At 59.6% G+C, this 24,817-nt stretch overlaps 1 protein-coding gene across 1 annotated transcript; it reads right to left on the reverse strand.

Annotated features, from left to right (window-relative positions):
* Nucleotides 1-1,344: 1,344 nt before the first annotated feature.
* Nucleotides 1,345-7,592, reverse strand: LOC129006497 (arginine-glutamic acid dipeptide repeats protein-like). The gene is made up of 5 exons (XM_054436196.2): nt 7,493-7,592; nt 5,790-6,504; nt 5,469-5,701; nt 3,277-4,724; nt 1,345-1,825 (listed from the first exon to the last, which is right to left on the reverse strand). Exons 1-4 carry the CDS (start codon nt 7,590-7,592, stop codon nt 4,576-4,578), a joined length of 1,197 nt encoding a protein of 398 aa, XP_054292171.2. The 3' UTR covers nt 1,345-1,825; nt 3,277-4,575.
* Between the last annotated feature and the right edge of the window lie 17,225 nt (nt 7,593-24,817).

A 24,817-nucleotide genomic window follows, 5' to 3' on the forward strand; every position in this document is an offset into this window, starting at 1 on the left:
ACAGAGAGGGACGGGTCACGCGGAGAATAAGCCAGGAGCTGATGCGGGAGGAGACGGGTCAGAGGTGCTTTCCCTGGCAGGAAAAGCCGGGCTCCCCAGAACTCCTAGAGCGCCCTGAGATCTTCGGGTTCTGAGGGTGGCAGGCCCTGCTAGGGAGGGTGGCAGGCCCTGCCGGCTAGAGGAGTGGCAGGCCCTGCTGAGGAGGGCGGCGGGCTGTGCCGGGGAGGGTGGCAGGCCCTGCGGGAGCATATGAGCAGGGACATGATGGGGTCACGCGTTTTGCAGGGAAACCAGCCTTTGGCTGCTGCAGGGGTGCAGAAGGCGAGAGGGTAGGGGCCGGGCCAGGCGGGTGGTGGTGTGTTGAGAAGCTGGGTACACGTGCTCCAGACGATGGCCGTGTCCCCATGCCCCCGGGGCAGGAGGGCCTGTCTGATGTCGAGGTGGCTGCAAGGTGTGCCCCAGTTTGTCCATTCTTGGATGGACAAAGGTTGGCTGCAGCCCTGAGTTTCAGAAAACTGCTTTTTCCTCCAACTCCAGTTATTCATTTTAGAAAGTAGAGCCGGGACTGCCGGGCAGCGTCAGCATTGAAAATACCATAGAGCTGGGACTGTCAGGCAGCGTCAGCATTGAAAATACCAGGTATTAAAGATGGAGTTTTAAAAACGAGCGAATGGAGGTGCACCCCGGAAATGCAAGCATAGATATCACCCTCGGCAGGCAGGGGTTGCTTTCCCTGAACAGGGGGCAGAGGCCCGCGCCGCCCACCAGCTGAGGAAGGAGGGCCGGCGGCGAGGCCCAGCCCTGCGCAGGGCCAGGCTCCACACTTCCCCCACCAGCGAATCCCTCCAGAGCTCACCCAAGTCCAGGTTCGTCTCTGGGGGCTCGTGGTGGGGCTGAGATGCTGGAGGTGTCCTGAGAAACGAGGCTGGAGGCTGCAGCCAAGGTTTGCTAAAGAGCGAAGGGGCTGGAAGTTTTGCATAATCTCGATGATTATTTTTTCCCCTCAAGATGCTTTTGTGTCCCGGGGCAAACCCTGGGCACTGGCCCTAATTCTGGCCGTGACTGGAGGTTGGGAGTAGAGTTTGTTAACACGGAAGCTCTTTCCGAAACGATTGCCCAATGCCCCAAACAGAAACTTTGCCGCTGCTTGGGCAGGTGCAGCCACACCCGGAGACGGGCCGTGGCACTGTGTTAGGGTTAGGGTCACCACGCTCGGGGCCGTCAGCACGCACGCCATCACCCCGCTCTCTGTCCTAACCACTGGCCTCCCCAGATCCCCGAGACGAACCCGTGGGCAGGGATTATGCTCCCTGTGTCTTTAAAGATAACAGTGAGACATGGGTGTCATAGACAGTAAGCTATTTAGTCTCTTGAATTTGCTCATTTCAATTCACAAAAGAACCAACAGAAACGGAGTCATCACCTTCACACGGGAGAAGCGTGCTGAGCAGTTCCTCTGAGCCGAGGATGACGGTCCAAGCACTCACACCCTCGCCATTCCCCGACAGGCAGGGCTTGCTGCCACGGCCTCAGTGGCCCACTCAGGAACTGACAGCAGCGGTCAGCTGTGCCGGCCACACCTTCACCCCAGAACCCCCCAGTACCGCCTGCGAGAGGAGACATTTTCTAAAGCGGCCTGGGCCCCATTCTCTCTGAAGTCTCTCCCTCTCTAGCTCTGGACCGCATCGTCGCCCACAGAGGGGACGCTTCTTATCCGGCGGGAGAAGAGGAGGTCCAAGGGTCCTTAGTCAGGAGCCTGTGGCCAGCTTTCCACGCATCTGTGATGCCCGGCCTCGGCCCCCATGTCCAGCGTGAGGGCTGGTGGCTGTGGAGACAGATCGCACGCTGGGTTTAGAGGTGCCAGCCGCTGGCAGCGCCGGTGCCATAAGCCGTCCTGAGATATTATTGGAAAAGAGCCTTGGTGTGCCTGCCTGGCACCGAGGAGCCTCCTGAGAAATGTCAGATGAGTCATGAGTCTCAGAGGGGGCGGGCAGCCAGGCAGGAAGCAAGGAGCCAACACCAGCAGGAAGGCTGGGGTCAGTGCAGCGAGGGTCAGGGGCTGCTGGGTGCGGGCAGCGGGTGCAGACGCCGCAGGCACAGACGCCCTGTGAGTGCCTGGGCCCAACCCAGGCCTCCACATCCGGGTCTAAAGGGGTGGCCCTGGCCTCGATTCCCCTCTGGCCTCAGGTAATCATTCTCCGTCAGATCAGAGGCCCTTTTGGTCACCTGGTGGACGGCCTGGGTCTCTAATGCCACAAGGTGGATCTGTTCTTAGCCCTCAACACCTGTGCATTCGGCTGAGCCCGGACCCTGGCAGCCTGGCGGGAGGCCCTGCATGGCCAGATGAGGTCCCTGAAGTCCACCGGGCAAGGCCAGCCCAAGAGGAGAGGCTGCAGCAGAAGGCGCCTCCTTCAAGCTCTCACCACAAGTCGTACTTTCTTTCTTTCTTTTTTGAGACGGAGTCTCGCTCTGTTGCCCAGGCTGGAGAGCAGTGGTGCGATCTTGGCTCACTGCAAGCTCCGCCTCCCAGGTTCAAGCAATTCTCCTGCCTCAGCCTCCCAAGTAGCTGGGATTACAGACATGTGCCACCATGCCCGGCTAATTTTTGTATTTTTAATACAGACAGAGTTTCACCATGTTGGCCAGGCTGGTCTCGAACTCCTGACCTCAGGTGATCCACCTGCCTCGGCCTCCCAAAGTGCTGGGATTGCAGGCGTGAGCCACCGTGCCCCTCCCATGAGCAGTACTTTCTAGGCTCAGCCCTGTTTTTGGTTTTCTCCTCCTCACAGCTCGTTGATTCTAAACGCGCCATCATACTTTGCTTCTCGGGGCGTGGCCCTGGGCCCCGCCCAGATGCCCTGGGCGGCTTTGCCTGTGGAGCTGGCTTTCTGGAAGGGGCCCAGGAACCTGCATTTCAACAAGTTCTCCAGGGGATTTTAGTTCGAGGTCACCCCTGGCCTGGATTTGGCTTTTCTGCCCCCGATTTGATTCCGAGGCAGGAGCGGTCAGTTCAGGACACCGGCACGAGCTCTCACCAGGTGTCCTGAAGCCCAAGAGGCCCATCTGACTCTCTGAGAAATCAAAGCAAACTCACTCAGCCAAGCCTCCCGCAGATCTTCCCTAGGCAAGACCCGTGGCAGCCCCGGCCCCGGAGGCATCGCACAGCTCCTGGATTATTTATAAGTCAGGCCCAGTCCAGCCAATCTAAGCCATCTACGCCCCTTTCGAGGCCTGGCCGGCAGCCAGGGATGCACTCAGAGACCCGCTGTCCCCTACCTGCCGCTGCAGAGGAGGTGGGAGGTCACGAAAACCACGCCCATTTTAGAAAGGTGGTTTTCAGGCTGTGCCCACTGCGTGCTCTGCAGAACCAGGACGCCCAGCATCCCCGTGTTCGCAAATCTGTGACGCAGAAATGTGTCAGTGGGAACCCCTGACCCCACAGGCCTCCTCCCGGCGTGGGCTGTGATCCCAAGGAAACCCCGACCCCACAGGCCTCCCCCCGGCGTGGGCTGTGATCCCAAGGAAACCCCGACCCCACAGGCCTCCCCCCGGCGTGGGCTGTGACACCAAGGAAACCCCGACCCCACAGGCCTCCTTCCCCAGCGTGGGCTGTGATCCCAAGGAAACCCCGACCCCACAGGCCTCCTCCTGCAGCGTGGGCTGTGACACCAAGGAACCCCCGACCCCACAGGCCTCCTCCCGCAGAGTGGGCTGTGACACCAAGGAACCCCCGACTTCACAGGCCTCCCCCAGCGTGGGCTCTGATACCAATCCCTGCAGTTGCCGGCATTTTCCAAGTCGACGTGAGGTTGATGGTGGTGTGGGGTGTTTTCAGCCACATCCCCTTCTTGTTGCCAGGATGGGAAGAAAAGCCAAGGGCCTGCCCTGGGGCTGTGCAGGTGGCTGGAAGGTGCCAACCAAACATCCCATCCGCAGTGGGGCTCCTTAGCAGTAGAAAACCACTCCTGCCCCCACCAAGCAGGAGCAGGTAGATAAACACCACGGATTCCTCCCGTGGGGATCATCACATCCCCGGGAGGCCCCACAGGCCCAGCACGAGCTGCCCACATGGTCAAACTGCTGGGCAAGGTGCCTTCCCCTGTCTGCTTCCTGGGGCCACCTCCCAGATAAACCACTTGTTCTCAGATGCCACCCTCAGCTCCTCCTGTGGGAGCCCCAACCTCAGCCCCACAGCACACGGGCTCCCAGGTGAGTGACTTCAGGTCCTCCCTGACTCCCTGACTCCCCAGGCTGCAGGAACCAGGGCAGCTTTGGGAGCTGAAGAGTTTAGTCTGGATCGCTTGGTGGGTGGAAGCCTCACAGGAGGGAGGGTCTTCACATGAACTCGGCTCTCTCAGGAGTCCAACCTTGAGGAAACGACGTTGGTAGCCGAGAAGCCCAAGCCTGTTTTGTGCTGGGGCCGAGGACCTTGGCCTGGCAGTTTGGTGGAAGGCGCGGCCCCGTGAGCAGCACCAGTCTCCAGAGGCCGCCCTGCCCGCTAGCGAGGGGCAGGTGAGAGGGCCGGCTTCACAGCTGGGGGGAGGGGGATCGGCTGGCGCTGGCCCAGTGGGTTCTCTAGCCCTTGGCTACTGGGGCGGCTCCTACCTGGGGAGAGGTGAGTGGGTCCTCCTCTGGGGAGGCAGCGACCGCTCCATCCACAGTCAGAGACCCCGAGTGAGGGCAGCCTGGCCTGGCGTCAGGTGCCTGAGCTGCTGTCGAAGGACCTTCGGTGCAGGGCAGGAGGGTGAGTCAGTCCTTCCCACTCCCTGAGGCCGAGCATAACACAAGTCCTCCATTCACCGCTGATGGGTGCTGGAAAATGCATTTCAGAAGCTCCCTGAGGCTCAGTCAGTCAGAATTTCTGATACTGAGCGAGAATTTAGAGAAGCCCTCATTTCCGGCAGGCGGAACCTGGAGGGACGGAGCCTGTGTGGTGAGACCAAGGCCTCCCACACAGGCCCTTGGGCAAACAGCCCTACAACAGGCCAGGGTCCTCAACTAGGGCCCAACCCATGGGCGGCTCCACAGGGGACAGGGCCCAGGTGTATAATAGAGGGTCTATGGGGTCAGGACCCAGGTCTACAGTGTGGGGTCTGTGGGGACGGGACACGGGTCTTCAGTGCAGGATCTATGAGGACAGGACCCAGGTCTACAGTGCAGGGTCTGTGGGGAGGGGACCCAGGTCTATAGTGCAGGGTCTATGGGGTCAGGACCCAGGTCTACAGTGCAGGGTCTGCGAGGAGGGGACCCGGGTCTACAGTGCAGGGTCTGTAGGGACAGGAATCAGGTCCACAGTGCAGGGTCTGTGGGGACGGGACCTGGGTCTACAGTGCAGGGTCTGTGGGGACGGGACCTGGGTCTTCAGTGCAGGGTCTATGGTGCAGGGCCCTGGCCTACAATGGGACTGCTTTTCAATGTGTTCATGAAAGGTTGGCCCCCATACTTGCACACGCCGTTGGAACACCCACCTGCCCTCCTGGGCTGCTTTCCTGCCCACCACCAGGATGCAGGTGACCATGAGGCCCTTGGAGACGATGTAGTCTCAGCGGGAGGCAGCACGGGCCTGGGCGCCGTGTTTGAACCTTGTCCAGCCATGGGAACATCCACCTGGAAGCCCAGGTGAGAGCGCTGGGGCCTGTGCTGGTGACCCCATGTGCTCAGCCAGCTCCGTTGCCCTGGTACCACGGGTGAGGGTCCTGACCTGCTTCCACGCGAGATCACCAGGTGAGGCCCTCTGCTCTGCAGGTGAGCAGGGCTGGCCCACCTAATCCCCTAGGACACACCCGCACCTGTGCCTGGGGCCTCTGTGGGTAAATGGAGAAGGGAGGACCATGCAAACAACAGGAAAATAACAAGCATTGCTGGAGATGTGGGGAAGCCGGGGCACTGCTGGTGGGAATGCGGAAAGGGGCGGCCACCGCGGAAACAGCCCGGTGGGAACGCGGAGAGGGGCGGCCACCGCGGAAACAGCCCGGTGGGAACGCGGAGAGGGGCGGCCACCGCGGAAACAGCCCGGTGGGAACGCGGAGAGGGGCGGCCACCGCGGAAACAGCCCGGTGGGAACGCGGAGAGGGGCGGCCACCGCGGAAACAGCCCGGTGGGAACGCGGAGAGGGGCGGCCACCGCGGAAACAGCCCGGTGGGAACGCGGAGAGGGGCGGCCACCGCGGAAACAGCCCGGTGGGAACGCGGAGAGGGGCGGCCACCGCGGAAACAGCCCGGTGGGAACGCGGAGAGGGGCGGCCACCGCGGAAACAGCCCGGTGGGAACGCGGAGAGGGGCGGCCACCGCGGAAACAGCCCGGTGGGAACGCGGAGAGGGGCGGCCACCGCGGAAACAGCCCGGTGGGAACGCGGAGAGGGGCGGCCACCGCGGAAACAGCCCGGTGGGAACGCGGAGAGGGGCGGCCACCGCGGAAACAGCCCGGTGGGAACGCGGAGAGGGGCGGCCACCGCGGAAACAGCCCGGTGGGAATGCGGAGAGGGGCGGCCACCGCGGAAACAGCCTGGTGGGAACGCGGAAAGGGGAGGCCACTGCGGAAACACCCTGGTGGCTCCTCCAAGAATTAAAGACGGAATTACCATAGGATCGACAGTCCCTCTTTGGGGTGTATCCACAAAAGAATTGAATGCAGGGTCTTTGTTTTTTGTGGGGTTTTTTTTTGTTTGTTTTTTTTTTCAGAATCTCGCTCTGTTACCCAGGCTGGAGTGCAATGGTGCAAACATAACTCACTGTAGCCTTGACCTCCTGAGCTCAACGGATCTTCCTCCCTCAGCTTCCTGAGGAGCTAGGTCTACAGGTGCACGCTACCATGTTGATATGGTTTGGCTGTGTCCCCACCCAAATCTCATCTTGAATTGTAGTTCCCATAATCCCCATGTGTCACAAGAGGGACCTGGTAGGAGGTAATTGAATCATGGGGTGGTTACCCTCCTGCTGTTCTTGTGACATTGAGTTCTCCTGAGATCTGATGGTGCTATAAGGGCTTTTTCTCCTTTGCTCAGCGCTTCTGCCTCCTGCCATCACATGAAGAAGGACATGTTTGCTTCCCCTTCCACCATGATTGTAAGTTTCCTGAGGCCTCCCCAGCCATGCTGAACTGTGAGTCAATTAAACCTCTTTCTTTTATAAATTACTCAGTCTCAGGTATGTCTTTATTAGCAGTGTGAGAACGCTCTAACACACACATGCAGCTAATTTTTAAATGTTTTGTAGAGATGGAGTCTCGCCATGTTGCCTAGGTTAGTGGCAGACTCCTGGCCTCAGGTGATCCTCCTACATTGGTTTCCCAAAGCACTGGGATTGCAGGCATGAGCCACCGCCCCAACTGAAAGCAGGGTCAGGAACAGCTATTTGCACACCCATGTGCAAAGCTTTATTCACAGCAGCTGAAAGGGGGGAAGCAACTCATGCATTCTCTGATGGACGAATGGACAACAAGAGGTCTGTTCATGCAATGGGATAATTTCCAGCCTTTTTCTAACACACGTTACAGCACACGTGAACCTTCAGGATGTTATGCTGAGTGGAATCAGCCGGTCCCAAAAGGATAAATCCTGTGTAACTGCACTCATATGAGGGCCCTACAGTCATGACATTCACAGACAGAAAGTAGAACAGTGGGTTCCAGGGACTGGGGGAGCAGTAATAAGGAGTTTTTCCATGGGGCCAGAGTTTCACTTTTACAAGAAAAAAAGTTCTGGAGATGGGATGTGCAACAACGAAAATGTGCTTAATGCCACTCACTATGCACTTAGAAATGGTTGCAATGGCAAACATCACGTTATGTGTATCCCACCACATTCAGGAGGGCCGGGCAGAGAGACCGACGCGCCGCAGGAGGAAGAGGCGCTGATTCGCCCCGGCCGGGGCAGCAGCTGAGTGTAGCAGCCTGTAGTGGTGGGAACAGAGCTGCTGGGAACTGGATGGCCCTGGGGCCCCCTGTAGCCTCCCTCTCTACTCCTGGTCATTTTCTGGAGTCCTCAGCAGTGGGAGGAGCTCAGCTGACAGTGACCATGTTCCCGCCAACCAGAAATCCCCCAGGAGCTGGTGAAAGCAGCTTGGATGACACTGCCCAGTGGAGACCTGAGCAGTCCAGGACCTGGCCCCGCAGAGCTGGGCTCCCGAGATGCACCCGGTGTGATCTGAGAGGCCAAAAGCTCAGTGTGGAAAACAGCATGGAAACCACGTTGCAATCTCTCGCGCTGAGGGTGTGCAGTGGCCGTACTTTGGATGTATTGGGTGAATGAACTAAGATGAGCTTAGCCTGTTTCTCCTTTCTTGAATGCGGTTGGCATCCTATTTCCATCAGACCACACTTTGGAGACCACCAGAAAATACAGGATTCCTCCTCTCCACCAGAAGATAAGGGATTCTTGAACCAGAGCACGGCCCTGGGGTGAGGACCTGCCTGTTCCTCCAGGTGGGGAGTGCCTGTGCCAGGAAGCAGGAGGGGCCGGGCACCAGCGCCACCGTCCACCCTGGGACAGTCCACCCTGGGACAGGCAGCTGTGACCAGTGGGCCCTGGACTCTTCCCACCCAGTGGCCAGCGCTCCTCCGGCAGACCTGGCCCCAGTCTCCATGGCGACTGCCGCTCTGATCCACAAGCTGCCCTCATTCTCCAGTGGAGCAGGCGGCGCCCTCACCGATTTCCGACACAGGAATCAATCTGCTTTCTGCACAGAAGGCTGCTGTGTGCTGAAGCTAGAAGGAACCTGTGAGGCTCTAAGATGCTCCATCCCTCAAACCATCCCATTTGTGTGCAACAAAGGCCAGGACTAGACTGGCCAAGGAGTGATCAAGAGGCACTGACCCTCTGTCCACCACCCAGGCTGGCCAGCACCTGGTGACGGGCATGACCGAGAGGCCCCGTCCCTCTGTCCACCTCCCAGGCTGGCCAGCACCTGGTGATGGGGATGACCAAGAGGCCCCGTCCCTCTGTCCACCACCCAGGCTGGCCAGCACCTGGTGACGGGCGTAACCGAGAGGCCCCGTCCCTCTGTCCACCTCTCAGGCAGGCCAGCACCTGGTGACGGGGGTAATTGAGAGGCCCCGTCCCTCCATCCACCTCCCAGGCCGGCCAGCACCTGGTGACAGGGGTGACCGAGAGGCCCGTCCCTCCATCCACCACCCAGGCTGGCCAGCACCTGGTGACGGGGGTAATTGAGAGGCCCCATCCCTCCGTCCACCTCCCAGGCCGGCCAGCACCTGATGATGGGGATGACCGCGAGGCCCCGTCCCTCCGTCCACCTCCCAGGCCGGCCAGCACCTGGTGATGGGGGTAATTGAGAGGCCCCGTCCCTCTGTCCACCTCCCAGGCCGGCCAGCACCTGGTGACAGGGCCAAGGCGGCAGCCGGGGCAGGATTTGCAACGCCTCCTGCAGGCGACAAACTGCCTCCCAAGGCCAGATGCAGACAGAGCTGTCACCGCCCCCACGCCCGGCATTCCGGGAGCCCCTCCCATCCCCAGCAGCAGACGCCACCCGCCCCCCACCTCCCGCCCCGGGGTCTGAACTCGCAGCCAAGCCCGGCCTCTGCACACACCAGTGAGAAGCCAGGCCCGACGCAAACCCCCTGCCGGCTCCCCGCAGGCCCCTCTGCGCGTGGGACCTCCCGGCCTCCTGGCTCTAGGGGACTGGGGGATGCGTCTTCCTCCCGCCCCCGCAGCGCCCGGAGCGGGAGCGGCATCGGCGTCCGCGGCGTCACCGCATCGGGCTTCTCTGGTCCTTTGTGCCTCGGGCCTGAGTCATCCCCGGCTCACGGCGGCGCCACTTACCCACTGGGTGTTTCCCCCGAGCGCTGACGAGAGCGACCCCACCGCGCTCGCGCTCCCCGGCAGCCGCTTCCCAGCGCCTCCCGGCGGGCCCTCGGCTCCCCTCTGTGCTGTTTATTCCGCTGAGGAGCCCGGTGAGCACGAGAGGGGCTCGTGCCTGATGCGCACGGGCCGAGGCTGCTGTGGCGCCTGGGAGCCTGCTCGGCGGCGTTTCTCCAGGAAACACACCCGACGCCCTGCAGGGCCGGGCCGGAGAAGCCCTGAGCGCCCCGAACAGCCTGCGCTGGGGGCGGCCTTTGTGCCCTCGAAGCTGGCCGGCCAGGGCCTCCGAGGACTGTCCGGGAAGGCTCCGCAGAGCAGCGTCCTCAGTCCGCTCACAGCTGGCCGCCCCCAAGCCCGTGCCCCCAGCACCCGCCGTGTCTCCCGCTGTCGCTCCCTCCCGCTGCCTCTCCTGCCCCGTCAGCATCTCACGGCCGCACGGAAAGCGCCGGGCGTCAGCACAGGCCAGGGCGGGCTGTGGGACGGACACCCCAGGCAGGGCCTCGGCAGGCGAAAGCTCCTCCCCCGCTGGCGGGCTGGCTGGAGGGGTCCATAGGCCCCCAGGACGCTGCCCGCCTTCATGTCCCCGCACAGCCCTGGGAGGAGCCTGGAGGGTCAGTGCCGACTCGGACGTGCCCCCACAGGTGACACAGTCATTTCTGCCCAATTTTATTGTTCAAAGCAAGATGCCTGTGGCAGCTGCCTGAGCACGTGGGGTCTCCGGCCCAGAGGTGCTCCTCACCAGTGTGCAAGCGAGAGGGGGGCCTGATAGATAAACGGGAGGCGGAGTAGGCTGATGGGGTGAGGGGGGCTCACCACGGAGAACACACTGCAGAGTAGGATCCGAACCTGGAGAGCAGCTTTGAGTGTCTAGGGAAGTCCTTGTGGGGGGTATTTACTTTACAGCCAACCACAAATGTTAAACTACAAAGTGGCCTAGAGGTAAGGAGGACCCTGAAGGCCAGTCCCCAGATTTAAATGCGTGGCATCCTGCAGGATGGAGCCGGGCGGGGCTGGCCGGCCAGGGGAGAAGCTCCAGGGTCCAGGGGCACCTTATCTCTAAGGTCAGGACAGGACCGAGGGAGGGCTGGGGAGAGCACCTGGGCGGACGAGGCCTCCAGCCACACACAGACAGGGGACGGCGAGGGCTCTGAGCAGGGGGTTATGGCCGACACAAGGCCGCCTTCGAGGAGCTTTCCCAACTGAAGAGCCGCTGGAGCCCCTCCAAGGGGAAGTTTCAGCCTTGCCACCCGATGCCATTTCTCAAGTGCAGACTCTTCCTTTTAAAAATGAAATGAGATGAAATTGATTTGTTTTACTTTTCTGGGAAAAAAAAATTGTTTCTGAGATGAGGTCTTGCTCTTCGACCCAGGCTGGAGTGCAGTGGCATGATCATGGCTTACTTCAGCCTCAGCCTTCTGGGCTCAAGCCGTAGGCCTGCCTCAGCCTCCCAAGGTGCTGGGATTACAGGTGTGAGCCACTGCACCCAGCTAACTTATTTTACCCTTTTCATAGGCAAGAACTGTGCACAGCAGCAAGGACCCCAAAGTATGCAGGGTGAAGTATGCAGAGGAAAGCGTGGCCCCTCCGCACCGCCCTCCCTCCCCCACAAAGGCAACCACGACTTCCAGCCTCTGCTGACTCCCATGGGCGCCTGTGGTGTGGGGGCGGGGTGGCGCGGGGGTCCTCGTCTCGGGTAAGGGTGTGGCCAGCATGGGGTCTGTGCCTTTCTCTCCTGTGGTGGGGGGGCGGGGGTCCTCGTCTCGGGTAAGGGTGTGGCCAGCACGGGGTCCAGGCCTTTCTCTTCTCCCAGGCGACCACCTTGAATGTAAACCTGACATCACTGCCCACTGCCCTCAGGGTCAGCTCAGATCCTCTGTGCAGCCGTTTGGGTGGACACCACATGCCCGCCCCCAGCGGGCTCTCAGGCCTCGGGCTACCAGGGTCCCTGCGTCTCTGCACACGACGCTGCTCCATGTTTGTTGGATGACTTTGCCTTGTCCACGGCCAATTCCACCTGCTCCTTGAGGCCCGACTTAAACGCACTGCCTCTTCCTCCCCACTTTCTGCAGAACCACCCCGCCCTCCTCTCAGACCCCAGAACTGTCCCTTCCTCAGCTGTCACAGGCGCTGCCACCGGCAGAACCGTGTCCCCCAAATCCATTCACTGAAGTCTCAGCTTCGACGTGCGGTATTTGGAGATGCAGCCTTTTCAGAGGTAGTTAGGGTAACTGAGCCGTGAGTGTGGGGTCCTGATCCCATGGGCCATGGCCTCCAGGAGAAGAAGAGACACCATGTGCTCCCTGCCTGTGCAGAGGGAAGGCGTGAGGTGGCTCCAGGAGCCAGGTCTGCAGGCACCTTGGCCCAGAACTTCCAGCCTTCAGATTGTGAGAAACAAATCCTTGGTGTCCGCGGTGTTGGGGCTGACACGCGCTCTGCCTGGCTGCCGGGTCCTCTGCAGGTGGGGAATGGTGCCCGCCATTCCTAGATCCCTGGGGAGCAGCACAGACTTCGGGAAACAGGCTCACCAGCCCAGCTGCAGGCATTGAGGCAGCGTCCAGACTGGGGACATCCTCCAGCCACGGGTGAAATCACAGCCATTGCTGCAAAGTTCTTGAGTCCTGTGAAAACTGGATATGAGCCTCTGGTGGCAGCTCCTACTAGTGCTTTTTTTTTTTTTTTTTTTTTTTGAGACAGAGTCTCGCTGTCGCCCAGGCTGGAGTGCAGTGGCGTGATCTCGGCTCACTGCAGGCTCCGCCCCCCGGGTTCATGCCATTCTCCTGCCTCAGACTCCCGAGTAGCTGAGACTACAGGCGCCCACCACCACACCAGGCTAATTTTTTGTATTTTTAGTAGAGACAGGGTTTCACCGTGTTAGCCATGATGGTCTCGATTTGCCCGCCTCGGCCTCCCAAAGTGCTGGGATTACAGGCATGAGCCACCACGCCCAGCCCCATTGCTTTTTAAATTACAAGACATTGAGTTAACTCGTCTCTAGAATCTTCTACTTCTAACCTGGAGTCCCAACCGTCTTTGGCCAGACAGAGCTCAGGCCAAGCTAAAGCTTCAAGCGCTGGGCCCCAGTCCCTGAGCCAAGACTCACCTTCCTGGATGCCTGGGGCAGTTTCCTGGCTCCAGGGGACGAGGTGGTGTCGGCTCCCCTCTGCACACAGTGAGTCGGGGCCTCACGCAGGCCATGCCAGGCTGGTGCCCAAGGGGATGCGGGTGCCCGAGGGGCTCCGGGTACCCTGGGCCTCCAAGGGCGGGGGAAGCAAGGGGCTTCCCTGCATCAGTGCAGGGAAACTGACATCCATACCATCCATGCAGTTCTGAGTGGCTGGTTATCAGTTCTGAGTGGCTGGTGAGGCTGTTCCTTCAGGTGTTTTCCTGCCTGTTCTTCAAGACATACGGACATGAGAAGTGAGTCTCGTGAGAGGCCCCTGGGCAGGCCAGCCAGTAGCTGGGGTTAGACCTCAGCTGTCCTCTGCCCGTCCTGCAGGCCCTTCTGGTGCCAGCCCTGGGTCCCCGGCCACCAACCAGCCAGTAGTGAGCGCCCCGGGTCCAGGTCTTGCCCCTGCCGTCCGTGTGAAGTGCCCCAACCCCATGTCTTCACTGTACTGCTCACTGCTCAGGCTAATTTAACAAAAACCCCTGGGACTTTGGTGAACTCAGCTAATGACAACAGTGTCCCTCCCTGACCCCATGGCTCTTGAATTTTACGGATGGTCTCTGAAATCTTAACCAAAGGAGCATGTCATGTGACATTTGCAGACAGAAGCCACTGAGAGAGGCGTCTCGCTCTGTCGCCCAGGCTGGAGTGCAGTGGCCTGGTCTCAGCTCACTGCAACCTCTGCCTCCCGGGTTCAAGCGATTCTCCTGCCTCAGCCTCCCAATTAGCTGGGATTACAGGTGTGCCCCACTGAGAGGTGACAGCGTGCTGGCAGTCCTCACAGCCCTTGCTCACTCTCGGCACCTCCTGTGCCTGGGCTCCCACTTTGGCAGCACTTGAGGAGCCCTTCAGCCCACCGCTGCACTGTGGGAGCCCCTTTCTGGGCTGGCCAAGGCCAGAGCCCACTCCCTCAGCTTGCAGGGAGGTGTGGAGGGAGAGGCATGAGTGGGAACCGGGGCTGCGCCCAGCGCTTAGGGGCCAGCTGTAGTTCCAGGTGGGCGTGGGCTTGGCGGGCCCCGCACTCGGAGAGGCTGGCCGGCCCTGCCGGCCCCGGGCAATGAGGGGCTCAGCACCCAGGCCAGTGGCTGTGGAGGGTGTACTGGGTCCCCCAGCAGTGCCAGCCCACTGGTGCTGCGCTCGATTTCTCGACGGGCCTTAGCTGCCTCCCCACAGGGCAGGGCTCAGGACCTGCAGCCCACCAGGCCTGAGCCTCCCCCGACCCCCTCCCATGGGCTCCTGTGTGGCTGGAGCCTCCCCGATGAGCACCGCCCCTTGCTCCACGGCGCCCAGTCGCATCGACCGCCCAAGGGCTGAGGAGTGTGGGCGCATGGCGCAGGACTGGCAGGCAGCTCCACCTGCAGCCCCGGTGCGGGATCCACTGGGTGAAGCCAGCTGGGCTCCTGAGTCTGGGGGGGACGTGGAGAACCTTTATGTCTAGCTCAGGGATTGTAAACACACCAATCAGCACCCTGTGTTTAGCTCAAGGTTTGTGAGTGCACCAATCGACACTTTGTATCTAGCTGCTCTGGTGGGGCCTTGGAGAACCTTTATGTCTAGATCAGGGATTGTAAATACACCAATCGGCACTCTGTATCTAGCTCAAGGTTTGTAAACACACCAATCAGCACCCTGTGTCTAGCTCAGGGTTTGTGACTGCACCAATCGACACTCTGTATCTAGCTACTCTGGTGGGGCCTTGGAGAACCTTTATGTCTAGCTCAAGGATTGTAAATACACCAATCGGCACTCTATATCTAGCTCAAGGTTTGTAAACACACCAATGAGCACCCTGTGTCTAGCTCAGGGTTTGTGAATGCACCAATCGACACTCTGTATCTAGCTGCTCTGGTGGGGCCTTGGAGAACCTTTGTGTCAATACTCTGTATCTAACTAATCTGATGGGGACGTGGAGAACCTTTGTATCTAGCTCAGGGATTGTAAACGCACCAATCAGCACCCTGTCAAAACAGGCCACTCGGCTCTACCAATCAGCAGGATGTGGGTGGGGCCAGATAAGAGAATAAAAGCAGGCTGCCCAAGCCAGCAGTGGCAACCCGCTCTAGTCCCCTTCCACACTGTGGAAGCTTTGTTCTTTCACTCTTTGCAATAAATCTTGCTACTGCTCACTCTTTGGGTCCACACTGCTTTTATGAGCTGTAACACTCACCTCGAAGATCTGCAGCTTCTCTCCTGAAGCCAGCGAGACCACGAGCCCACCAGGAGGAATGAACAACTCCAGACGTGCTGCCTTAAGAGCTGTAACACCGCGAAGGTCTGCAGCTTCACTCCTGAGCCAGTGAGACCACGAACCCACCAGAAGGAAGAAACTCCGAACACATCCGAACATCAGAAGGAACAAACTCCAGACGCGCCACCTTAAGAGCTGTAACACTCACCGCGAGGGTCCGCGGCTTCATTCTTGAAGTCAGTGAGACCAAGAACCCACCAATTCTGGACACACTACCACGCCTGGCTAATTTTTTATATTTTTGGTAAAGACAGGGTTTCACCATGTTGGCCAGGCTGGTCTCAAACTCCTGACTTCAAGTGATCCACCTGCCTCGGTCTCCCAAAGTGCTGGGATTACAGGCGTCAGACACTGCACCTGGTGAGAGTTGGGTTTTAGTTTTATTTTGTTTTTCACAGATTCCGGGGGTTGAATGGCAAAGAGGCGGGAGCAGGCGGAGGTCCATACACAAGCTCAGACTCACCCTGCAGGAGTTCTGGCTGGGAGGCTGCCAGGACAGGCAGGATGTGGGAGCCGCCCTGCGAGGCTCCTCACTCTCCCCACACTGACCTCACATCCCCGTTACGTTCCTCATCCCAGGCTGGGCCGGCCACTGGGTGCTCGACAGAGCTTAGGAAGTAGGATGGCTCTGGCTGGGTTAGAAACCAGGTACACGGCAGAAGCCGGCCTGGAGCTGCCCACAGCCCCCGCCATCCTTGGAGGGCCCCAGCCGAAGGAGCTGGTGCAGCTGGACACAGAGACCCGCTGGTGATTGAACTGGGCCACACGCTCCTGCAGGGCCCAAGCCGAGACCCCTGGCAGGAGGGTCAGCACCCAAGGTGGCAGCAGCTGCAGGGGGTCTAGGGAAGGACCGGGAGCAGAGCCTCAGCTCCTGCTGCTGCTCCATACACAGAACGCGCTGCACAGGGGATCCTAGGCTTCCTAGGAGTCACATTAAAAAGCAACGTGAGACAGGCAGGGTTAATTCTGATGGTGATGTGTCCTCTGACCACATATTGCTAACGCACCGTCATCCTGGTGTGGACTCGGTGGAAAGACTGCATGGCTTCTCTTGCCAAACCACCCATGTGTGGCAGGTGGTCACCGTGGAGCATGAGGGCCCAGTGTTTCTCAGACTGAAATTACACATGGACCCTCTTTAACAGAAACGAAAGTTTTGCCACTGCCCAGGGTTTTGATTTAATGGCCACTTATGCTGTACAAACAGCTTAATAAAACTGGGCACAAGCTCTTGCTGACTTGTATTCCTCCATAAAGCCCAATAGCCGCAAATAAAACAAATGTAATTAAAAACCAACATGAACATAACTTGGTGGGTGATGTTTTGCCGACGCAGCGTCGGCTCCAGAGGCCACTCTGGGGCAGGGGGACATCCGCTTGGCCATCCTCTGCGCTCCAGCTGGGAGGCTGCTTGGCCCCGCTGGGCTCAAAGGTCCCCCTGACGGTCATGCCTTGATGTGGCCACGTTGGACGGGATTAAAGTGCTGAGGCTGCTGTGACGGGTCAGGAAGACAAACTCGGCCCAGAGCACAACTGCGAGGCACACAGCCGTCCCAGAATGGCATCAAAACCAAACGTGGCCCTGGGAGGCCGCGGGGAAGTCCTACCTTGCAGAGCTCTGCTCCGGCGCCAGGGGGCGCTGGCTGGGGCCCCTTTGCAAGGCCCATGAGCCCTTCGACACCAGCACCCGCCACAGGCTGTGCAGGTAGATGCTGCCGCTGCGTTTCCTCGCCAGGTGTCCATGGCACACTGCCCAGCGCTGCAGGCTCACCCAGTGTGGACGCAGGTGGCAAGGGAGCCTCTCCTGGGTCTCTGTCCCACGCTGATGACTGTCTATCTGGGCAGGGGGTGGGGCTGGGGCCTTTGCCACAGGTGTCTTTCCTTTTTGTTTCCTGACGTGGACTTCTGTTGGGATTTTGGGGACGATGACAGTAAGAACATCAAGGAGCTGCCACTGGACGGTGGAGCCCCCTCGTCACCAGAAGATCACTCCAGCTGGCGTGGTGTCCGTCCCCCTGTCCTCCGGGAACTTTCCAGTCTCTGGTGAGCCAGGCCAAAGACGCCCTCATGAGGCAGCACTGGCCACTGGAAGGTCTGCTGAAGCCGCAACCACAAGGACGGGGACAGCTGGGCCAGGCTTCTCTGGCACTGACACTGAACACGCGCGTGGTCCTGGGTGCCCTGGCAGGGGCTGGACCTGCGGCATGCAGAACCCCCTCCTGGCCCAATTGTCTGCACGAGGCAACCGGGGCGTGGGGAGGTCTGAGCTCCACAGTTCAGGCCACAGCACCCGAAGATAGAGCCTGGGACCCCTTTGCCTTTCCAATACGTGATGCCAAGAATTTCCCCAAATGTCCTCAGTTTTATCCCCTAGTGCAATATGGCTAGAAAGCGGAGCAGAGGCGCTGAGGGCAGGAAGAGGAAGATGGGCCACGCCTCCCAGGCCAAATGCCAGCCCCATGCTCCTTGTCCGCTGGGCTCCTGCACTGCCCACTCCATGCACACACCTAAGCGGGCACACAGTCACTGCCCCTCACATGCCCAGGTCCACAGTTGCCCCCGACCTCCAGCAGGCGGGCACACAGTCACTCCGCCCCTCATGTGCCCAGGTCCACAGCCGCCCCCTGACATCCAGCAGGCGGGCACACAGTCACTCTGCCACTCACGTGCCCAGGTCCACAGCCACCCCCGACCTCCAGCAGGTGGGCACACACTCTGCCCCTCACGTGCCCAGGTCCACAGCCGCCCCCCGACCTCCAGCAGGTGGGCACACAGTCACTCTGCCCCTCACGTGCCCAGGTCCACAGCCATCCCCGACCTCCAGCAGGTGGGCACACAGTCACTCTGCCCCTCACGTGCCCAGGTCCACAGCCATCCCCGACCTCCAGCAGGCGGGCACACAGTCACTCTGCCCCTCACGTGCCCAGGTCCACAGCCGCCCCCCGGCCTCCAGCAGGTGGGCACACAGTCACTCTGCCACTCACGTGCCCAGGTCCACAGCCGCCCCCCGACCTCCAGCAGGTGGGCACACAGTCACTCTGCCCCTCACGTGCCCAGGTCCACAGCCGCCCCCCGGCCTCCAGCAGGTGGGCACACAGTCACTCTGCCCCTCACGTGCCCAGGTCCACAGCCGCCGCCCGACCTCCAGCAGGTGGGCACACAGTCACTCTGCCCCTCACGTGCCCAGGTCCACAGCCGCCGCCCGACCTCCAGCAGGTGGGCACACAGTCACTCTGCCCCTCACGTGCCCAGGTCCACAGCCGCCGCCCGACCTCCAGCAGGTGGGCACACAGTCACTCTGCCCCTCACGTGCCCAGGTCCACAGCCGACCCCCGGCCTCCAGCAGGTGGGCACACAGTCACTCTGCCCCTCACGTGCCCAGGTCCACAGCCGCCCCCTGACCTCCAGCAGGCGGGCACACACTCTGCCACTCACGTGCCCACGTCCACAGCCGCCCCCCGACCTCCAGCAGGTGGGCACACGGTCACTCTGCCACACACGTGCCCAGGTCCACAGCCGCCCCCTGACCTCCAGCAGGCGGGCACACACTCTGCCACTCACGTGCCCAGGTCCACAGCTGCCCCCCGACCTCCAGCAGGTGGGCACACAGTCACTCTGCCACTCACGTGCCCAGGTCCACAGCCGCCCCCTGACCTCCAGCAGGCGGGCACACACTCTAGACCTCCAGCACACCCCTGACCTCCAGCAGGCGGGCACACACTCTGGACCTCCAGCACACCCCCGACCTCCAGCAGGCGGGCACACAGTCACTCTGCCACTCATGTGCCCAGGTCCACAGCCACCCCCCGACCTCCAGCAGGCGGGCACACACTCTGGACCTCCAGCACACCCCCGACCTCCAGCAGGCAGGCACACACTCTGGACCTCCAGCAGGCGGGCACACACTCTGGACCTCCAGCACACCCCCGACCTCCAGCAGGCGGGCACACACTCTGGACCTCCAGCAGGCGGGCACACCCCCGACCTCCAGCAGGCGGGCACACACTCTGGACCTCCAGCAGGCGGGCACACACTCTGGACCTCCAGCAGGCGGGCACACACTCTGGACCTCCAGCAGGCGGGCACACCCCCGACCTCCAGCAGGCGGGCACACACTCTGGACCTCCGGCAGGCGGGCACACACCCCCGACCTCCGGCAGGCAGGCACACCCCCGACCTCCAGCAGGCGGGCACACACTCTGGACCTCCAGCAGGCGGGCACACCCCCGACCTCCAGCAGGCGGGCACACACTCTGGACCTCCAGCAGGCGGGCACACACTCTGGACCTCCAGCAGGCGGGCACACACTCTGGACCTCCAGCACACCCCCGACCTCCAGCAGGCGCCACACACTCTGGACCTCCAGCAGGTGGGCACAGCCCCGACCTCCAGCAGGCGGGCACACACTCTGGACCTCCAGCAGGCGGGCACACACTCTGGACCTCCAGCACACCCCCGACCTCCAGCAGGCGGGCACACACTCTGGACCTCCAGCAGGCGGGCACACCCCCGACCTCCAGCAGGCGGGCACACACTCTGGACCTCCGGCAGGCGGGCACACACTCTGGACCTCCAGCAGGCGGGCACACACTCTGGACCTCCAGCAGGCGGGCACACACTCTGGATCTCCAGCACACCCCCGACCTCCAGCAGGCGGGCACACACTCTGGACCTCCGGCAGGCGGGCACACACTCTGGACCTCCGGCAGGCGGGCACACCCCCGACCTCCAGCAGGCGGGCACACCCCCGACCTCCGGCAGGCGGGCACACACTCTGGACCTCCAGCAGGCGGGCACACACTCTGGACCTCCAGCAGGCGGGCACACACTCTGGACCTCCAGCAGGCACGGGCGAGACAGGACGGAGGCTGCCAGGATAGAGATCACAGTGGACAGAGACCTGGAGACAACACAGGAGGGGGCCGTGTGCCAGCCTCATTCAGGGCAGCAGTCACCGATGGGGAGGGGATGTGGCCTGCGAGGCTGAAGTCTGAACTGCTTTGCACCAGGCCCAACTGCAGGGAAAGCTGTAGGGCCAGTGAGTCTCCCCGCCGGGTGTCTCCCCAGCAAGCTGGTCAGCCCTCAGCAGGTCACATCCCGGCCTCCAAACCTGTTTCTGGCAGCCACAGACCCCTAGTCAAAGGGACCTGACTCAAGCCCGTGAAGCAGGGCTGAAACAGCTGGCTTTGGAAAATCCAGCTCTTAGACTCTGTGTGTGCACGCCTTAAAAACCGTTCAGGGCTGGGCGTGGCGGCTCACACCTATAATCCCAGTGCTTCGGGAGGCTAGGAGTTCGAGGCCAGTCAGGGCAACATGGCAAGACCCTGTACTAAAAAAATAATTAGCCAGGCATGATGGTGTGCACCTGTGGTCCCAGCTGCTTAGGAGGCTGAGGTGGGAGGATCGCTTGAGCCCAGGAGTTCGAGGCCGCAGTAAGCCAAGATCATGCCACTGCACTCCAGCCTGGGCAACAGAGCCTGTCTCAAAAAAAACCTTTCAGGTGGAGCTCCTAGGAAAGGTGGTCTGCAGCAGGCATCCCTGAGCTGGGCCCCCGGGCACTCTTGGGGTGACGCTTCTTACCTGGTCTGCAGCAGGCATCCCTGAGCTGGGCCCCCGGGCACTCTCAGGGTGACGCTTCTTACCTGGACCACCATCTGTGTCCACTGCACTGCACTTCCCCTCCTCTGGCACCGTCATCTAAGGGTGAGGCCAGCCAGAGGCTGGGAAGAAAGAGGCCTCTGGGGGTCCTCAGAAGCATCTTTGTCCCCAAGGGAGCTCCTTCCAGGCTGGCCACGGCATCTGCATCACCAGCCTGCGCACTAGTGTCTGTGATGAGACGCCATACCACAGGCATTGGGGCCCAGCACGCGGAGTTTCAGACAGGCTCCCTGCCTGGGTTGAAGGGTTGTTCTCTGCTAGGGACAGCCATCGGCTCCTTCTCAAAGCCTCCAAGAGATGCGTCTGTCGGCCTCTCAGCCGCGCATCCCTGTCTCGGGGACTTGTCTGAGCACAGGGCCGGGCCTGGAGTCTGCGGCTCTGACAGCGCCCAGGGGATGCGGATTGGGCCACACTTTGACGAGGACTGGACTCTGACGTGCCTTTCACAGATGAAAGAAGGACAGGCAGGAGTCGAGGCAAGGAGTCGAGACAAGGCGAGCCTGTCGCCAGCAAGTCATGGAGTTGTGCAGGGTCTGCCGCAGAGCTCCCAGTGCACTCCGACCCCACCACCGGACCAGCTAGGCCAGACCCCCCGGGAGGCAAGCACCTCAGCTTTACAGTTTTCCCAGGTGGTTCTGAGTCACTGAGCCACAGGCAAGCCTGGAGCCAGGAACAGCTATGGAGGGTCCAGATGCAGATGCACTGAAGCCCACACCCGCTCCCCAGTCCAGCCCAGTGAGTGTGCATGTGTGCACCTGTGTGTGCAGGTATGTGTACCTGTGTGTCTGTGTACACGTATGAATGTGCGCATGTGCGCATGTCTGCCTGTGTGCATGCATGTGTATGTGTACATGTATGAGTGTGTGCATGCATTCCTGTCTGCCAGTGTGTGTACATGTATGTGTGCATGTGTGCCTGTGTGTGCATGTATGTGTGCACATCTGTGTGTGCACGTGTGTGTGCACTTATGTGTGCCTGTGTGTGCATCTACCTGGGTGTGCACGTTTGTGTGCCTGTGTGCATGTATGTGTGTGTATCTAGCTGTGTGTGCACGTTTGCGTGCCTGTGTGTATATCTGTGTCTGTGTGCACGTATATGTGCCTGTGTGCGCATCTACCTGGGTGTGCACATATGTGTGCCTGTGTGCGCATCTACCTGGGTGTGCACGTATGTGCATGTATGTGTGTGCATCTAGCTGTGTGTGCACGTTTGTGTGCCTGTGTATGTCTGTGTCTGTGTGCACATATATGTGCCTGTGTGCGCATCTACCTGGGTGTGCACGTATGTGTGCCTGTGTGCAGGCACCTAGTTGCCAAACAGATCATGCCGACTCACTAGTGATATGTTAACAATAAAACTGGATTGTCATCTTCGTAGAGCAGTAGTTCTCAAAGTCAGTTCTTCATCAGAAATCTAGGGGCCAGGCTTCCAGGCAGCTGTGACACAGGCCAACAGCCAAGAGCTGCAGGTATTGATCAGATTGCAGGGCGTCAGTCCTCCCAAAAAGGTGGGCACAGCTTGTCCATCAGGGTTGTGGGTTCAGGGCAGCTGTGTGGGGCCCCTTCTTCTCCCACCAGGATCTCTGCTCACACAAGGTGTGTGTGCCTCTCTGGGTGTTCACCTGATAATAGAAACCTGGTGGCCCAGTCTTCACTCACAAGCATAGGTCCCAGGCTGCTTACCAGCCTGTGAACTGGCTGTGTTGGAGTCAAATGCTCACCCCCAGTATGGTCAGCATTCACTGGGAATGGTCGTCTTGTGAAGCCTTGAGCACCACTGGGCAGGGGTGGCCGTCAGGGCCGGGCCATCCACGGGAATAACATGAATTAGAAAACAGAATACTACTAAGATATTTAAAATTTTTAGCCAGGTGTAATGGTGCACCCCTGTAGTCCCAGCTACTCGGGAGGCTGAGGTGGGAGGATCCACTGAGCCTGGGAGATGGAGGCTGCAGTGAGCCATGATGGCACCACCACACTCCAGCCTGGGCAATGGAACAAGACCGTGTCTCACCTTAAAAATAAAAGTGTTTTAAAGGCTCTCTAATGTTTCTTTTCATGCTTATTGTTGGAGATAGCTGCACCGAAAGACCACATTCTAAGTCACTGCTGTGTCAAATTAAGTCAGGGCTGCTGGATAACAGCTGTTCTATTGCTGTCACTGATTTCTGGTGTATCAAAAACAGTCCAAATAAAACATAAATGGGATGAGAAGGGGCTGGAAACCAGGAGAAATGGTGTAACATGTTGCAGACTTCAAAAACGGAGCTACAGCCATGGTTTTCCCATCTAGCACTCACCCTCTATAGCTTTGTTTCCTTAAAGTAAACGAGTCTGAGGAAAAAATGGCACAAGACATTGAACCATGCTATTAAGCATTTTTAAACAGTTCTTCTGACTTTCCCCTGGGGCTCAGCTCTGTTACAGGACCAAATGCTGGCCCAGCACTAGGGCCTGGGTGGAGCAGGATCTGTGATATTTGTGTAAACAATTTAGGACGTTAGGCCTAGAGTGCTTCCTTCTCAAAGGGCTCCTTTAACTCTCACTACTCCGTAAAATGAGCAGGGGAGAGCTGCTCATGCACATTTTAAACAAGTTCAAAGGATGCAGAGATTAGAAGATTCAACCCAGGTGTTCAGAGGCAACAGTGAATAAAAGTCAGGCTTGGAACCAGCTCTGAGAGTTGAAGGAAAATAAATTCAATATTAAAAAACCAACCATATTTCTATATGCTTGCAATGAACAGTTAAGCAATGGAAAAAATCACATCAAAATATGAAATCTCTACAGATAAATTTAACAAAAGGTGTGTAAGACCTAAGTATGTTGACTACCAAACACTGAAATTAAGTGAAACAGTGACAGTAAGACCTAAATAGAGAATCAGAGGACATAATACCGTCAAGATGTCAGTCAAGATGTCAGTCCTACCCAATGTCAGTCCTACCCAATGTCGGTACTACGCAATGTCAGTCCTACCCAATGTCGGTCCTACGCAATGTCGGTCCTACGCAATGTCGGTCACACCCAATGTCGGTCCTACCCAATGTCGGTCCTACCCAATGTCCGTCCTACGCAATGTCGGTCCTACCCAATGTCGGTCCTACGCAATGTCGGTCCTACGCAATGTCGGTCACACCCAATGTCGGTCCTACCCAATGTCGGTCCTACGCAATGTCGGTCCTACCCAATGTCCGTCCTACGCAATGTCGGTCCTACGCAGTCAGTCCTACCCGATGTCGGTCCTACGTGATGTCGGTCCTACCCGATTTCGGTCCTACGCGATGTCGGTCCTACGTGATGTCAGTCCTACCCAATGTCAGTCCTACCCAATGGGTGTATAGATTCCCTGCAATCCCGATCAGAACCCCGGCAGGAAACGACAAGCTGCCACTAAAGCTTACATGGAAATACAAAAGACCTAGAATAGCCAAAATTACCTTGAAAATTAAGAACACAGTTAGGCTTGGAGCCGAGAAGGTTTCCCAGCTCCACACCTGGGCCCACCTCTGTGTACCTAGTGGCCGCCCCCTGGGTTCTCCCTTGGTGCTGGTGATTGTGCTGGCCATCGGAGGACCTGTGGGTGGACCCGTCCAGTCTAGCCCCGCACCCCTCCAACCCCCTCCTCCCCACCCTACCTCCGGGCTGAGCAGAGAGCTCAGACCTCTGTGCGCTCCAAGTATCAGCCCATTGCCTAAGGCAACAGAAAGCTTCTCCCAGTAAACAAGGATCCAGGATACACCCAGCCCCAGTGGCCACAGCCACTCCTACCCATACGCACCATCTACTGGCTTGTGGGTCAAACTGCACACCCCGATATAAAACCTGCTGACAGAAGTGCATAAGGCTCTAGAGGCAAAGCCAAAAGACCCCACCTAGTACTCGCAACAGTCACAGCCCCCCACCAGGGGGTGGGGGAGGGATTAAAAGAT

This window comes from Pongo pygmaeus, chromosome 8, assembly GCF_028885625.2.
Source record: "Pongo pygmaeus isolate AG05252 chromosome 8, NHGRI_mPonPyg2-v2.0_pri, whole genome shotgun sequence".
Taxonomy (NCBI): Eukaryota; Metazoa; Chordata; class Mammalia; order Primates; family Hominidae; genus Pongo; species Pongo pygmaeus.

Coding starts and splice junctions, on each gene's coding strand:
- LOC129006497 (XM_054436196.2), bottom strand. CDS start 7,592: ATGACTGTAGGGCCCTCATATGAGTGCAGTTACACAGGATTTATCCTT. Junction 6,505..7,492: donor CCTGAAGGTTCACGTGTGCT/GTAACGTGTGTT, acceptor CGTTCCCACCAG/GCTGTTTCCGCGGTGGCCGC. Junction 4,725..5,468: donor AAAGCAGCCCAGGAGGGCAG/GTGGGTGTTCCA, acceptor CCTGCACCGAAG/GTCCTTCGACAGCAGCTCAG.